Source organism: Hordeum vulgare, chromosome 7H (genome assembly GCF_904849725.1).
Source record: "Hordeum vulgare subsp. vulgare chromosome 7H, MorexV3_pseudomolecules_assembly, whole genome shotgun sequence".
Lineage (NCBI taxonomy): Eukaryota > Viridiplantae > Streptophyta > Magnoliopsida > Poales > Poaceae > Hordeum > Hordeum vulgare.
This window is the reverse complement of record NC_058524.1, coordinates 14,095,439-14,109,432: the sequence shown is the minus strand read 5'-3', so window position 1 is coordinate 14,109,432 and position 13,994 is coordinate 14,095,439. Positions and strand designations below refer to the sequence as shown.

At 48.5% G+C, this 13,994-nt stretch overlaps 2 protein-coding genes and 1 long non-coding RNA gene across 3 annotated transcripts; 1 reads left to right on the top strand and 2 right to left on the bottom strand.

Moving 5' to 3' along the window:
- Nucleotides 1–81: 81 nt before the first annotated feature.
- Nucleotides 82–4,676, top strand: LOC123407549 (oligopeptide transporter 7-like). Its single transcript, XM_045100713.1, has 6 exons — nucleotides 82–454; nucleotides 544–1,120; nucleotides 2,659–3,228; nucleotides 3,313–3,568; nucleotides 3,654–3,836; nucleotides 3,932–4,676. Exons 1-6 carry the CDS (start codon nucleotides 367–369, stop codon nucleotides 4,547–4,549), a joined length of 2,292 nt encoding a protein of 763 aa, XP_044956648.1. The 5' UTR covers nucleotides 82–366; the 3' UTR covers nucleotides 4,550–4,676.
- LOC123407552 lies at nucleotides 1,746–2,719 on the bottom strand. The gene is made up of 2 exons (XR_006612633.1): nucleotides 2,576–2,719; nucleotides 1,746–2,335 (listed from the first exon to the last, which is right to left on the bottom strand). It is a non-coding gene; the product is annotated as an uncharacterized LOC123407552 (long non-coding RNA).
- Nucleotides 4,677–7,256: 2,580 nt separating the features above from the next.
- On the bottom strand, nucleotides 7,257–9,756 carry LOC123407550 (pentatricopeptide repeat-containing protein At5g16420, mitochondrial-like). Its single transcript, XM_045100714.1, has one exon. The coding sequence runs from the start codon at nucleotides 9,754–9,756 to the stop codon at nucleotides 8,110–8,112; it is 1,647 nt and encodes a 548-aa protein (XP_044956649.1). The 3' UTR covers nucleotides 7,257–8,109.
- Nucleotides 9,757–13,994: the final 4,238 nt, after the last annotated feature.

Sequence of the window (13,994 nt, the reverse complement as noted above, 5' to 3'; positions counted from 1 at the left end):
GGCCAGTGATATGATATGATGGCTCCCTCCTGTCAGCACACAAACAGATTCAACCACATGATTCCCCCATGCATGGTTGCTGCTAATCACTAAATACTTGCCCTCCAGCAGTTGACCATGGGTGGATCATGTCGATGCGTGCATCACGTTTCAGATCTCGTCCTCCTCCTCGTTCCACCTACGTAAATGCCCACGACACCGGCATGAATCGATATTTGTAGCACATATTACGTCCCTTTCGCACTGAAACGCGGAACAATTAATCCGATGCCGGGACAGCCCAAGGAGGAGAGGAGGAGGTAGAGGACCCTCACCCAACAAGGCAGGTACTCCGTCATACGCTAGCTGAGCTAGAGCTGTCCGGCCATGGCGTCCTCCTCCCAGCCCCACCGAGAAGCAGACGAGGAGGAGCTCCGGCGCCGCGGCCATGGCGACGGCATCACCTCCCCGCTCCGTAAGCTCCACCGACCGTTGCCACACCATGGACCGCTTCTTCTCTGCTTCTGCAGCTGGCCATTTAACCGGTCTCTCCTCCCCATCCAGTGCCGTCGACGTCGCGGAGCTCGCCGGCGCGGGATGATGATGAGGAGGAGGAGAACTCGCCGATCGAGCAGGTGGCGCTGACGGTCCCCGTGGGCGACGACCCGGACACGCCGGTGCTCACCTTCCGGATGTGGGTGCTGGGCATGGCGTCCTGCGCCGTGCTCTCCTTCCTCAACCAGTTCTTCTGGTACCGCAAGGAGCCGCTCACCATCACCGCCATCTCCGCGCAGATCGCCGTCGTGCCGCTCGGCCGGCTCATGGCCGCGGCGCTCCCCGAGCGCGCCTTCTTCCCCGGCAGGCCGTACGAGTTCACCCTCAACCCGGGGCCGTTCAACGTGAAGGAGCACGTGCTGATCACCATCTTCGCCAACGCCGGCGCCGGCACCGTCTACGCCATCCACGTGGTCACCGCCGTCCGCGTCTTCTACGGCAAGAACCTCACCTTCTTCGTCTCCCTGCTCGTGGTGCTCACCACGCAGGTGCTCGGGTTCGGGTGGGCGGGGATATTCCGGCGGTACCTCGTCGAGCCGGCGGCCATGTGGTGGCCGTCCAACCTCGTGCAGGTCTCCCTCTTCAGGTACACACACACACACACACGCTTCTTCCCCATCTCCCTCCCTCCCTCCGGCGAGCAACATGATTCGTGCTAATTGCAACCACTAATTACCTATTACTACTAGTAATTGCATTACACATCTTATTAATCACCTGACTAAAAGTCTCATCTTGGGCTTGTCAGAGGGTTGACTGGTTGTTGCTTCAACTTAATCACAAGCCAGCATTGTATACAATTTATTCTTTATACGAAACCATGACGTGCTGGCTGCTCTTGTAAGTAATGCGTGTTAACCATGAATGCTTAGTTGGTTGCAACTTGCAACTAGGAGTTTCTTCCTCTAAAAAATAAAAATAAAAAACTACACCCGCAAAAAAAGAAAAAAAAATAGGAATTTCTTTGTTTTTTTTTTTGTGAGAAAGGCCAGTACCTGGGTAGCTACCTGTCATGGATCATGACACGTCAGATCTGGCATTGGCTTTCTTTGCCAGAAAAAAAAAACTGGCATTGGCTGCATCAAACCAGATCATCATGAAATCAATTCACACAAAAAATAATTATCTGGTCTGCCTCTATTTAAGAAAATGAAATTCTTGAAAAAAAGAAATGAGGAGCACTGACAATGACAGGACCAGCCAGCAGCCAATACGAAAATATCAATTAACTGAGATAGTGAGATCAACTTCGTTTGACCAAGTGGTTGATTTTTTCCAGCTTTGCCTACTAATAATAATTAAAAAGAGAATAATTTTTTGTCCTAGTCCACCTTCATTTTTCTTTATTGTTTGAGCAACAGCAGTAGCTGGCTAGCTACCTGTCATGGGCCATGGCACGTCAGATCTGGCCCTGGCTTGGATCAAACCATATCATGAAAATCAATGCTAAATTGCTGGCTCATCTGCCTCGCATTAACAAAATAAAATCAATGAAAAGAAATGTGGAGCACCGATATGATAATGACAGGACCCTCGAGCAGAACCCAAAGAAATGGCGAAAACAAAATCGACGAAAAGAAAGCATATCGTTTGACCAGGCCGGATATGCAGCGTTCCAGCAGCTGGCTTCAGGTTATATTTATATCCAACCAGTTTTAATCTCTCTAACATGGCCGTAGAATAACAGCCCTCCAGAGTGGCCACCAACTTGCACATCTTGAACCCTCGAAAATTTTGCTGGGGGGTGAGACGACTAACGGTCGTATAACATTGGTGTCTTCCTTTCATCAACAACATGAAGCTGAACAAACACAATACCAGAGTAATTTCATCTCCTGTGCCACTCTCAGGGAAAATAAAGACTGAGCAGATCAACAATTTGGTAGGAGAGAAATAGCATGTAAGAAACTGGAGACAAATCCCCTCCCTTTAAGCAATTTCAAGGAAAGACAGGGGCTAATTAACAGGTTAAACAAGATTAAAATGAAGATTACTTCAAGCATGCAGAGAAAATATCGAAGATTCAGAGGGTGTGAAATACCTTCTGAATTATATAAAACACAACAAACCTGCACATTGAAATTCAAATCATTCTCTGAAACGACTCCTGGAAATTCCGAGCAGGGCGCTCCATGAGAAGGAGGTGCGGAGCAAAGGCGGCTTCACGCGCAGCCAGTTCTTCCTGGTGGCCTTCGTCTGCAGCTTCGTCTACTACATCTTCCCAGGCTACCTGTTCCAGATGCTCACCTCCCTCTCCTGGATCTGCTGGGTCTTCCCCAACTCCGTGTTTGCCCAGCAGCTCGGCTCAGGCCTCTACGGCCTTGGCATCGGCTCCATCGGCCTAGACTGGGCTTCCGTCTCCTCCTACCTCGGGAGCCCCCTCGCCAGCCCCTGGTTCGCCACTGCCAACGTCGCTGCAGGATTCTTCATCATCATGTACGTGATCACGCCCATCGCATACTGGTTCAACTTCTACAAGGCGCGGAACTTTCCCATCTTCTCTGACGGGCTCTTCACCGAGTCCGGGCACAAGTACAACATCACGAGCATCGTGGACTCCCAGTTCCATTTCGATACGAAGGCCTACGAGAAGAATGGTCCACTGTACCTCAGCACCTTCTTCGCCATCACATATGGCGTTGGTTTCGCATCCCTTACCGCGACGATCGTCCATGTCCTCCTCTTCCACGGAAGGTAAAATTCTGCAAAAATAATTGTCAGCCAGTTTCACAGAATTACACAACTGTAGCCGCTAAGAATCACAGTGCTTGTGTGCAGTGAAATTTGGCAGTTAAGTAAATCAGCTTTCCAAGAGAAGAGGGTGGATGTACACACAAAGCTTATGAGGAGATATAAGCAGGTCCCTGAGTGGTGGTTCATCTGCATCCTTATTGTTAACATTGCCGTCACCGTATTTGCTTGTGAATACTACATCGAGCAACTCCAGCTGCCCTGGTGGGGTGTACTGCTCGCATGTGCCATTGCCTTTTTCTTTACCCTCCCAATCGGAATTATCACAGCAACTACAAACCAGGTAAGGATTTTGACAACCAGCATGTTATGACGGTATAATTCTAGACCATGAATTCACTGTCTTTTATTCTTCCGATTATATGCAGACTCCGGGATTGAACATCATCACAGAGTACATCATGGGGTACCTGTACCCTGGACGGCCCGTCGCGAATATGTGCTTCAAGGTATATGGCTACATCAGCATGAGCCAAGCTCTGACGTTTCTGCAGGATTTTAAGTTGGGCCACTACATGAAGATTCCCCCAAGGACCATGTTCATGGCTCAGGTAAGCTTTTAGTCATATACAGTTGCTATGCCATTTCTACTGCACGAGTACTCCTGTTGTATTGTGTCACTAAGCAACTTCTTGAAACATGGCAGGTGGTGGGAACTCTGATAGCAGCATTTGTGTACCTTGGAACGGCATGGTGGCTGATGGACTCAATCCCCAACATCTGCAACACCGAGCTCCTCCCACCAGGCAGCCCTTGGACCTGCCCTGGAGATCATGTGTTCTACGACGCATCAGTCATATGGGGTCTTATTAGCCCACGCAGAATATTTGGAGACTTAGGAACTTACTCGGCGGTGAACTGGTTCTTCCTGGGGGGAGCCATCGCCCCACTCCTCGTCTGGTTTGCACACAAGGCATTCCCAGACCAGAACTGGATCTTGCTTATCAACATGCCCGTGTTGATCGGTTCCACCGGCCAGATGCCACCCGCCACTGCAGTCAACTACATCACATGGATATTTGTTGGGTTTTTGTCAGGCTATGTGGTTTATAGATATCGGCGTGACTGGTGGGAGCGACACAATTACCTGCTCTCGGGTGCACTAGATGCTGGTTTGGCATTCATGGCCGTGTTAATTTACCTGTGCCTAGGCTTGGAGAACATCAGTTTGAACTGGTGGGGCAATGACTTGGATGGATGCCCCCTGGCTTCTTGCCCCACTGCTAAAGGTATATTTGTTGAGGGTTGCCCAGTGTATACATGACCATTTCCTCATGTCTGGTACTCCCTGTTTGCAGAAATTGGAAAGTGCCAACGAGCATGCAGGGATCAATGTACATAATAAATGTTTATATTCAAATCAACAGATGAGAAATTGGTGTTATTTCCTATATTTTTTTTCCAGAAAACATGTCAGGAGCACTGCCTATTCGTTAAGGTGGATTTTAATTTGTACTGTTCAAAGTTTCAGAAACATTCAAGACATCTAGTAATTGCATAAAAAGGAAAAAAGATGGCAATGGATTTTTTTGTTGCCAAACCAAGTAATTATTCCAGCTTGTAAACAAGTCATTCCTTGTTTATTTGGAATCTAGTAAAAGCAGGCCGTACATGACTTGCAAGTCGCAACTTCATAACAGCGATTTCTTCCATGCTATGCAGCACAACAACTAACTTTATGATCACCCTTTCATACCAAATGAGTAGATTAACAAGGGCATTACCAATACAGAAGCAGGTTACGTTCTCCAAATATAAGAAAGAAAAATAAATATATGCACATAAGAAGGAGGAGCTAGCTAGCTAGGACACCTCACACCTGGTCGCAACATACAACATGCTTTTTTTTCAGAGAAGCCTGACGATGTGTTTGGCGAGGGGATTTCGATCAGATAGCACCGGACACAGCTGTGTGAATCCGCGTGTAGCTGAGACCCGAGACCGAGATCTGGTTAATGAGGGTACCATGGAGGCGCACCGTCACACGGTGCATGTCGGAATTGCGTCAAGAGCGAACAAACTCTTCAAGCACTTGGGCGGGCATGTCAAGGGTCGTGACCACTTGGGTGCATGTCAGAATTGCGCCAAGTGCTGAAATCATGCCAAAAAGTTTCATAAATGCATCCATCTGACTACACATCACTCAATTGACCACACATGATTGGATTCCTTGTATAGCCACTGCGCCTGTCCCGCACTCCACGGTCGCCAAGCTCCTGCCTGGGACCAGGATGAGACAGGAAGAAGCCCAGCAATGTGCCTGAAATATCTTAGAAACTGAAATCCAAGACCACTACATTAGACTCTAGTGAACTATGACGGGAAATGGTAAGTGACCGCCTGGCCGGTACTGTGATTTGGCATCATGTGTAGTGGGCTGTGTCTGCAATGCAATGAAGTACGCATCAATCCATAAAAGTCACACCCACATAGTTCAAGGGAGAACCAGAAGAGGAGGCCAGAACTTACTTGCAGATGAGCAATAGCCAAATCTTGGCTTCTGAAACCAAGCTAGCCATGGAAAAGAAGACGATCGTGCTCCAGGACCCGGAGAGTGAGAGGTACAAGGCCATGTTGAACCTGGGGCGCAAGTGGTACCGCTCCGGTCTCATTGTGAACACGTTCAAGTCGTTGGACACCAGGGCGGTGAGCGCGCTCAAGCACCTGCGACATCTTCCGCCCGGCATGGTGCTGCCTCCGCTGTACTACATCGGGCGGGTCTCTTGTCCAGAAGGCCGGAGAGCGCAGGGAGGCGTCAGTGCATGGCTGCCTCGAGTGGCTCGACGGGCAACCGGACCGCAGCATCATGTTCATCTGCTTCGGGTGCATAGCCGAGGTGAGCCACTCAGAGGAGCAGATCAGGGAGATCGCCGTCGGGGTGGAGAGATCCGGCCATCGGTTCCTGTTGGTGGTGCGAGACCCCAAGAGTGTCAACAAATACTGTACAACCCAGGCCTCCACGTGCTCCTGCCGGAGAGGTTCGTGGAGCGGACCAACAGCCGCGGGCTTGTCATCAAACGGTGAGCACTGCAGCTGGACGTGCTCCACCACAGGGCGACGGCGCGTTTATGACGCACTGTAGGTGGAACTCGGTGCTGGAGGAGGCCGACGTGCCGATGCTGGGCAGACCGCTGTACGCGGAGCACAGGATGAACAAGGTGCTCATGGTGGAGAATATATATGAGGATCACCGTGGAGGTGGTCGGGTGGCAGCTGGGGCTGGTCTGGGCCGACGAGGTGGAGGCTAAGGTTAGGCTTGTGATGGAGTTCGAGACAGGCAGGGAACTCTGGGAGTGAGTGTTTGTTCACTAGAAAGGCGCCGTCGTGGCCTGGAGCGATGGTGGCTCGTCATGGTCGGCTTTCAAGTGGTTCCTCCTGGACATGAACTTCCGCCGCTGGACAGTCCATGCGCACTTGAGAAGGCATCAGACTATTGGAGCCAAAGGTGATGGAGATGACTCGCTCTGCCGACAAAGCTCAGTTAAAAATAATTCAGTTGGGACAGTCCTGACGGACTTGTACCCAGGATGTGAAGCAGAATCATATCTGTACTTACTTACCAACAAAAAATTACACTAGTTCTCAGGAAGCTTGATAAATGACTAAACAACATATCAAAATTCGCTTAATTTGAACGAAACGTCCTACTCTTTAGTCCCTCAACAGCATACGGTTTACTTCTTATGATTTTACTAGGGATTTGGATGTGGCCTGGTTCCATGTTAAGGGCATCCTTTTAGATAACAGGTATTAAATTGTCCTACAGCTGTGAATGCAGGTGGTTTAGTGAGCAGAACTCTAGCTGTTGACAGTTTCAGTCTGAAAGATTGTAGACTATGTTGATCAGCATACAAATAGGGAACAAAGATGTTTTACCAGTACGTCCTGTAGTTCAGAAGAATCTGCGGGAAGCTTCTATGACATTGTGTTTACAAGAGCAACTCATCAGGTTGGAGCAAGACCTGAGCTGCTGACAGGGAGCAGAATCATATACGTGCTTCTGATTACCAGGGTCCTTTTTATCACATATATTTCACAAAACTAAGAGGAATATGCTCCTATCATCATCAACAACAATACCGTCAGAGATAACTCTAAATGGTCATCATAATCATCTCCATCTTCCTCTCCGTTGTCTTTCCCTTCCCTTACCACAGCCCAGCAGTCTCCACCATTGACCATGGGGACGAGCACATACTGAGTTACAAATTGACTTGGAGCATCGAAGCTCTCTCACAAAGTACTTCAATATGTAGGGCAACCATGGACCACGTGTCCACATCTCTTCTACACTGCAGAAATACAATGTCCCAGGAAGATCTGAGTTGCAGAGGCAATGACAAGGTAAATGAGAACTGAATACAGAGTAACAATGGGGTTTCAGCTGAGCAACCAAGAACACCATTTAACTCTACACTATTCATCCAGAAAGTTTTGTTGCTAACAATTAGCAGCTCCAGTGCCTCAAATACTCTCCAATCTTGTTGTTGCAATGGTTATCTGAACAGTTTTCACATGACCCAAGCCTCTTGTAACTCCCTATTTTCACACTATCTGAAACTAAGTGAGCTACAAATCAACAAGCTTGGCATGGACGCCTCCATGAACACACCAAACAGCCTCGTCACCTTCACAACCATTCTATTCTTGCACAACCAATAGATCAATGTGCTACTCACCGTGTTAGTTACAGTGGAAGACGTTTTCAGAGTTGTTACAGTAGAAGACATGTTCTATCAAGGTATCAACTTCCTTGAGAAATTATTCAGAATAAAATGATCGGTTTTGGGCTTTCAACCGTAGTCTGCACACCACACCTCATGGTTATGTATTTAGAACTAAACTGAGATGCTTATTCCAAGTATCACTTGTAGTATTTAGCACTCTCCTGATAAAGATTTCCCAGGAATCACCATCCAAGAAATCACGACCACTTAAGGCAGCAGTTTGAACAATGTTATCAACAATATCGTCGTGTATTGGCTCAGAAAGGCTATCAACCAAAACTTGGTAAAGAACTTTGCTTGGGGCGCACCCTTTGGTCACCATCTCCGTAAATACTGCAGCCCCTTCATCTGGCTTCCCAATTTTGCAGAATCCCTTGATCAAGGCCTCGTAAGTCATGGCATTTGGCTCATATCTCCGTTCAACCATGTCATCCCACACCTTCCCAGCCTCTTGTAACTCCCCATTTTCACATAAGCCGGAAATAAGCGAGTTATAAGTCAGTAAGCTTGGCTTGTACCCCTTCTCGAGCTCCTCAAACAGCTTCCTTGCCTCCCGAACCATTCCACTCTTGCATAACCAGTAGATCAATGTGTTTGTGATCGTGTTATCTGGTGGGACGTTCTTCTTCACCATCCATCTCCACATTTGGTGCGCTTCCTCTGCCTTTCCATCCTGGCACATCACATCAACCACCTTAGCAGCCAGCGGTGTGTCTGGTGTGTGCCCTGCCCCAAGCATCTCGCGCATTAGATTGCATGCCTCGGCAGATTTCCCCTCCTTACAGCATGCCTCAATCACGACTGAATAGGTAACCTCATTAGGCTGCACCCCGGCTGCCTCCATCTCGTCCATAATCCTAGCTGCATCCTGTATCTTCCCAGTCCGACAGTACCCATCGATGAGCACGGTGTACATCGTAACATCTGGCACACGCCCACCTGCAATTATATCATCGAATAGCTTCTGTGCGCCCTTGAGATCCTCCTTGGCACAGTATGCGGAAAGAACGGTCGTGTAGGTGACGACATCAGGGACGATCCCCCACCCGGGCATTTCGTCGAGTACCTTGAGGGCAGCATCGAGGTCGCGGACGCCGACGAGCCCCTTGAGCAGGATGTTGCAGGAGACGAGGTCGGGCGTGATGTAGAGCTTGGTGGGCGCGGCGCGGAAGAGGGCGGCGGCGAGGCGGAGGCGGCGCGCGGCGACTAGGGAGTGGAGGAGGGCGTTGAAGGAGCGCACGGAGGGGTGGGAGTTGAAGGACGGGAGGGAGAGGAAGAGGCGGAGGGAGGGGAGCGGCGGGAGCGCGCGGAGGAGGGGCAGGAAGGCGCGGTCGGAGAAGGCCGGGAGGCGGGCGGCGCGGAGGGCGGAGAGGACGGGCGGCAGCAGGTCCGGGGGCGCGCCGGCGAGGCGGGAGAGCACCGCGGCGAAGACGGGGATGGTTGGGGGCAGGGGGGGCGTGGCGCGGAAGAGCGCGTGGCGGAAGGCGAGCACGGCGAGCTGAGGGGTCGGCAGGCGGAGGAGGAGGCGGGAGAAGCTCCGCGGCGTGAGGCGGCGCGGCCAGGGCTGCACGGGCGGGGTGACGGTGCAGTGGGACGGCGGCGGGAGGGAGGACGGGAGGTGCGCGAGGTGGGCGAGCTGCACGGTGGTTTTGGCGGACGGCGCCGCCGCGGAGAAGGCGCGGGCGGGAGGCGGCGCCGCCGGCATGGCGGCGCGGGTGAGGTCGAGGGCGCGCCGCGTCGGCATGGTATTTGGGGGATGGAGAAATTACAAACGGAAAATCATAAGGACATGCGAATAAGAACTGCCATCTCCCTCAAAAATTAAGTACAAACCCATCTTAAATAGATGGGCACTGATCTACGCCGACGCGCTGGCCGAAACTTTTGGCCGGTCACGGTGAGCCGTCGGATCAAACTTGTTTGACCGTCAGATCGAGTCATGCAGCAAAAATCGTCGGTTGTAGCAAAAACAAACAGCGATGTAGCAAATTTTGACCACAGATGCAGCGAAACCATGGTTGCAAAATCATCGTCGTTGTCGTCGCGAGGTCACAACACCGCCTTGATGGATGTAGCAAAAAAGTTCGCCGGTAGTAGCAAAATGTAACTACGGTTGTAGCAAAAAATCATAAGGTGGAGAGATGAAGAGAGTGGGAAAAAGGGCGGGAATTTAATGAAGAGGGGCAGGATGGAAGAAGAGAGTGAGTGATTTTCCATTGAAATAGTACGGCCAGCTACAAAAGCGCGGGCTACAACTCAACTTTTGATGGGTCGGGGGTGTCGAAGTCCTATGTGTGGCTCATGTCCGGACTCCTGCCAGTTTTGTTTTGACTTTGTGAAAAAATTATGGTCCCAACTGCTGCTTGGACTGATGAATATCGGCGTTGGACCGTTTGCAGGATTCAGACAACTGTGTCGGGACGGATATGAATGGTTTAAGAATCAGTGCTAGAGTTTCATAAACTCTCACCCCCGTTAGAGGAAGATGCCGCCAGGCTAGGCCTGCACGGCGGAAGGCGGTGGCAGGGCCCTCTTCCCTCCTATGGGGGAGGGGGGCTCGTGGTGGGTGATGACCCACAAGTATAGGGGATCAATCGTAGTCCTTTCGATAAGTAAGAGTGTCGAACCCAACGAGGAGGAGAAGGCTCTGGTAAACGGTTTTCAACAAGGTAATAACTTCAAGCACTGAAAGTAGCGGTAACAAGTGATGGTGTAGTGAGGTGAAACGTAGCAAGCGAAAAGTAACAAGTAACAAGTGGTAGCAACGGTGCAGCAAGTGGCCCAATCCCTTTTGTAGCAAGGGACAAGCCTGAACAAAGTCTTATAAGAGGAAAAACGCTTCCAAAGACACACGGGGATTTCTGTCATGCTAGTTTCATCATGTTCATATGATTCGCGTTCGTTACTTTTATAGTTTGATATGTGGGTGGACCGGCGCTTGGGTACTGCCCTTACTTGGACAAGCATCCCACTTATGATTAACCCCTCTCGCAAGCATCCGCAACTACGAAAGAAGAATTAAGACAACGTCTAACCATAGCATTAAACTAGTGGATCCAAATCAGCCCCTTACGAAGCAACGCATAGACTGGGGTTTAAGCTTCTGTCACTTCAGCAACCCATCATCTACTTACTACTCCCAATGCCTTCCTCTAGGCCCAAATATGGTGAAGTGTTATGTAGTCGACGTTCACATAACACCACTAGAGGAAAAACAACATACACCATATCAAAATACCGAACGAATACCAAATTCACATGACTATTATCAGCATGACTTATCCCATGTCCTCAGGAACAAAAGTAACTACTCACAAAGCATAATCATAATCATGATCAGAGGTGTAATGAATAGCATCAAGGACCTGAACATAAACTCTTCCACCAAGTAATCCAACTAGCATCGACTACAAAGAGTAATCAACACTACTAGCAACCTTACAAGTACCAATCGGAGTCGCGAGACGGAGATTGGTTACAAGAGATGAACTAGGGTTTGGAGAGGAGATGATGCTGATGAAGATGTTGATGGAGATGCCTCCCCTCCGACGAGAGGAGTGTTGGTGATGACGATGGCGATGATTTCCCCCTCCGGGAGGGAAGTTTCCCCGGCAGGATCTTCCTGTTGGAGCTCTAGATTGGATCTGCTCAAGTTCCGCCTCGTGGCGGCGGAGAATACACGAAAAAGCTCCACCTTGAGTTTTTTTTTCCAGACGAAACCCTTCATATAGCAAAAGAGGGGGGCCAGTGGGCCGCCAGGGTGCCCATAAGCCCTGTTGCCGCGGCCAGAGGGGTAGGCCACGGCAACCAGGCTTGTGGGACCATGGTTGCTCCTCTCTGGCACTTCTTTCGCCCAGTATTTTTTATAAAATCCAAAAAAAATCCACGTTGATTTTCAGGGCATTTGGATTTGCGCATAATAGAGCACTCAGACTTGCTCCTTTTCCAATCCAGAATTCCAGTTGTCGGTATTCTCCCTCTTCAAATAAACCTTGCAAAATAAGAGAGAAAAGGCATAAGTATGGTTCCACAAAGTATAATAACAGTCCATAAAGCGATAAATATCAACATGAAAGCATGATGCAAAATGGACGTATCAACTCCCCCAAGCTTAGACCTCGCTTGTCCTCAAGCGAAAACCAAGACCCAAAATATGTCCACATGTTTAGGGATGAAGGTGTCGATAAAACAAAATACGGAATGAAGGAATCATGATCACACATAGAACAACAATACATCATAGAGATTCTTATGGGAAGGCAAAAATTCTTTCACAAAGCAAAGTATGAAACAAAAACCTTACCGAGAAGTGGCCAACAACAGTCCAAAGTCATTGAGGCAATTGCAATTTATCACAACATCAGAAAGAGTCAAATAAGATCTTGTAAGGCAAACCCACATACTCAATCATCTCTTTTGTTTTCCACAATTGTTACAACTCACGTGGTACTCATGGTGTCGAAGTTTCAGTTGGACATAGAGAAAGATAGGGGCTTATAGTTTGCCTCCCAACCATTTACCTTAAGGGTAAAGTCAACAATAATAAAGCATAAGTACTCAGCTCCAAGTTGATATATGAACATAGATCTTTCCCAAGCATATGACGTTCACCAAGAAAAAGGCTAGATAAGGAATTGGTGAAGATCACCATGACTCTTACAAGGGCAAAAAGTAAAGGTACAAGATAGGCCCTTCGCAGAGGGAAGCAGAGGTTGTCATGCGCTTTTGAGGTTTGGATGCGTGTCCTCTTAGTGCGGAGGAACGTAACTTTATATTGCCTCCTGTGATAAAGAACTTTATTATGCAGTCTGTCGCTTTTATGTCTTCCTCATCACAGGTTCGTACAAAGCTTATTTTCCACACACTAATAGATCATACATATTAGAGAGCAATTTTTATTGCTTGCACCGATGACAACTTACTTGAGGGATCTTATTCAATCCATAGGTAGGTATGGTGGACACTCATGGCAAAACTGGGTTGAAGGTTTATGGATGCACAAGTAGTATCTCTACTTGGTGTGGGGAGTTTTGGCTAATATGAGGTGGAAGCAATCGTCACATGCTAAGGGATCTCTAATCATATAACATTGTTTGGAACCAAGCAAACACAATTCATTATGTTGTCTTCCTTGTCCAACATCTACTTCTAAGCATGTAATAGTTTGGTGAGTGCTCACAATTATAGAAAGTGTCTAAGATGATATATTTATATGTGAACCTCTCTTTCCTTATTACTTCTTATTAATTGCAACAATGACTGGGGGCCAAGTTGGTCTATTCTCAACAAGTTTCAATCATCATACTTGTTATATGTGAAGCTATCACTTTTCATAAGATCATCTCATGATCTTTCATGCTATCGTTCTTTTCATACGTTTGATCATGGCACAAAGCAAAGCCCTTGACTAACATACTATTTATTATATAGCTCGCAAGCTCGAATACATCAGGAGAGACACAAGGCAAAAGACTCAAACTAAAACACTAAAGACTTATTCCACTAAGAGAAGAAATAAAAACTGAAAAGGAAAGAACTAAAACAAAGGTAAAAGCAAAAGATATAAAGGTGATACGATACCAGGGCAACTCCCCCCAAGCTTGGAAAAAGCCAAGGGGATTGCCCATACCAATGCTTAGTTGTCTTCCTTTGGTGGTGATGGTTGTGGTGTTGTTGGAGTAGTCTGATCCTCCGTCTTCCAAGGCATAGGTGCTCCATCATGGCAGGATGAACGAGTCGTCGGAATCCTCAAGTCTGCAGCCAACCGCATTGATTTAAATCTGTACTCATACTCACAGTTTTGGTTCTGCAGGTCATAGATCTGGCCCTGGAGTTGATCAACCCTATCATAGAGCATGGAGTGGTGCTTTCCAATATCAATGGCATCCATCTTGTGATTACTGGTGAACTCTGTGATCATCATGTGGTTGGCGTTGAGTCCACGCTCCACCATCCCTTGGCACTTGAAGACTTGTTGCTCCA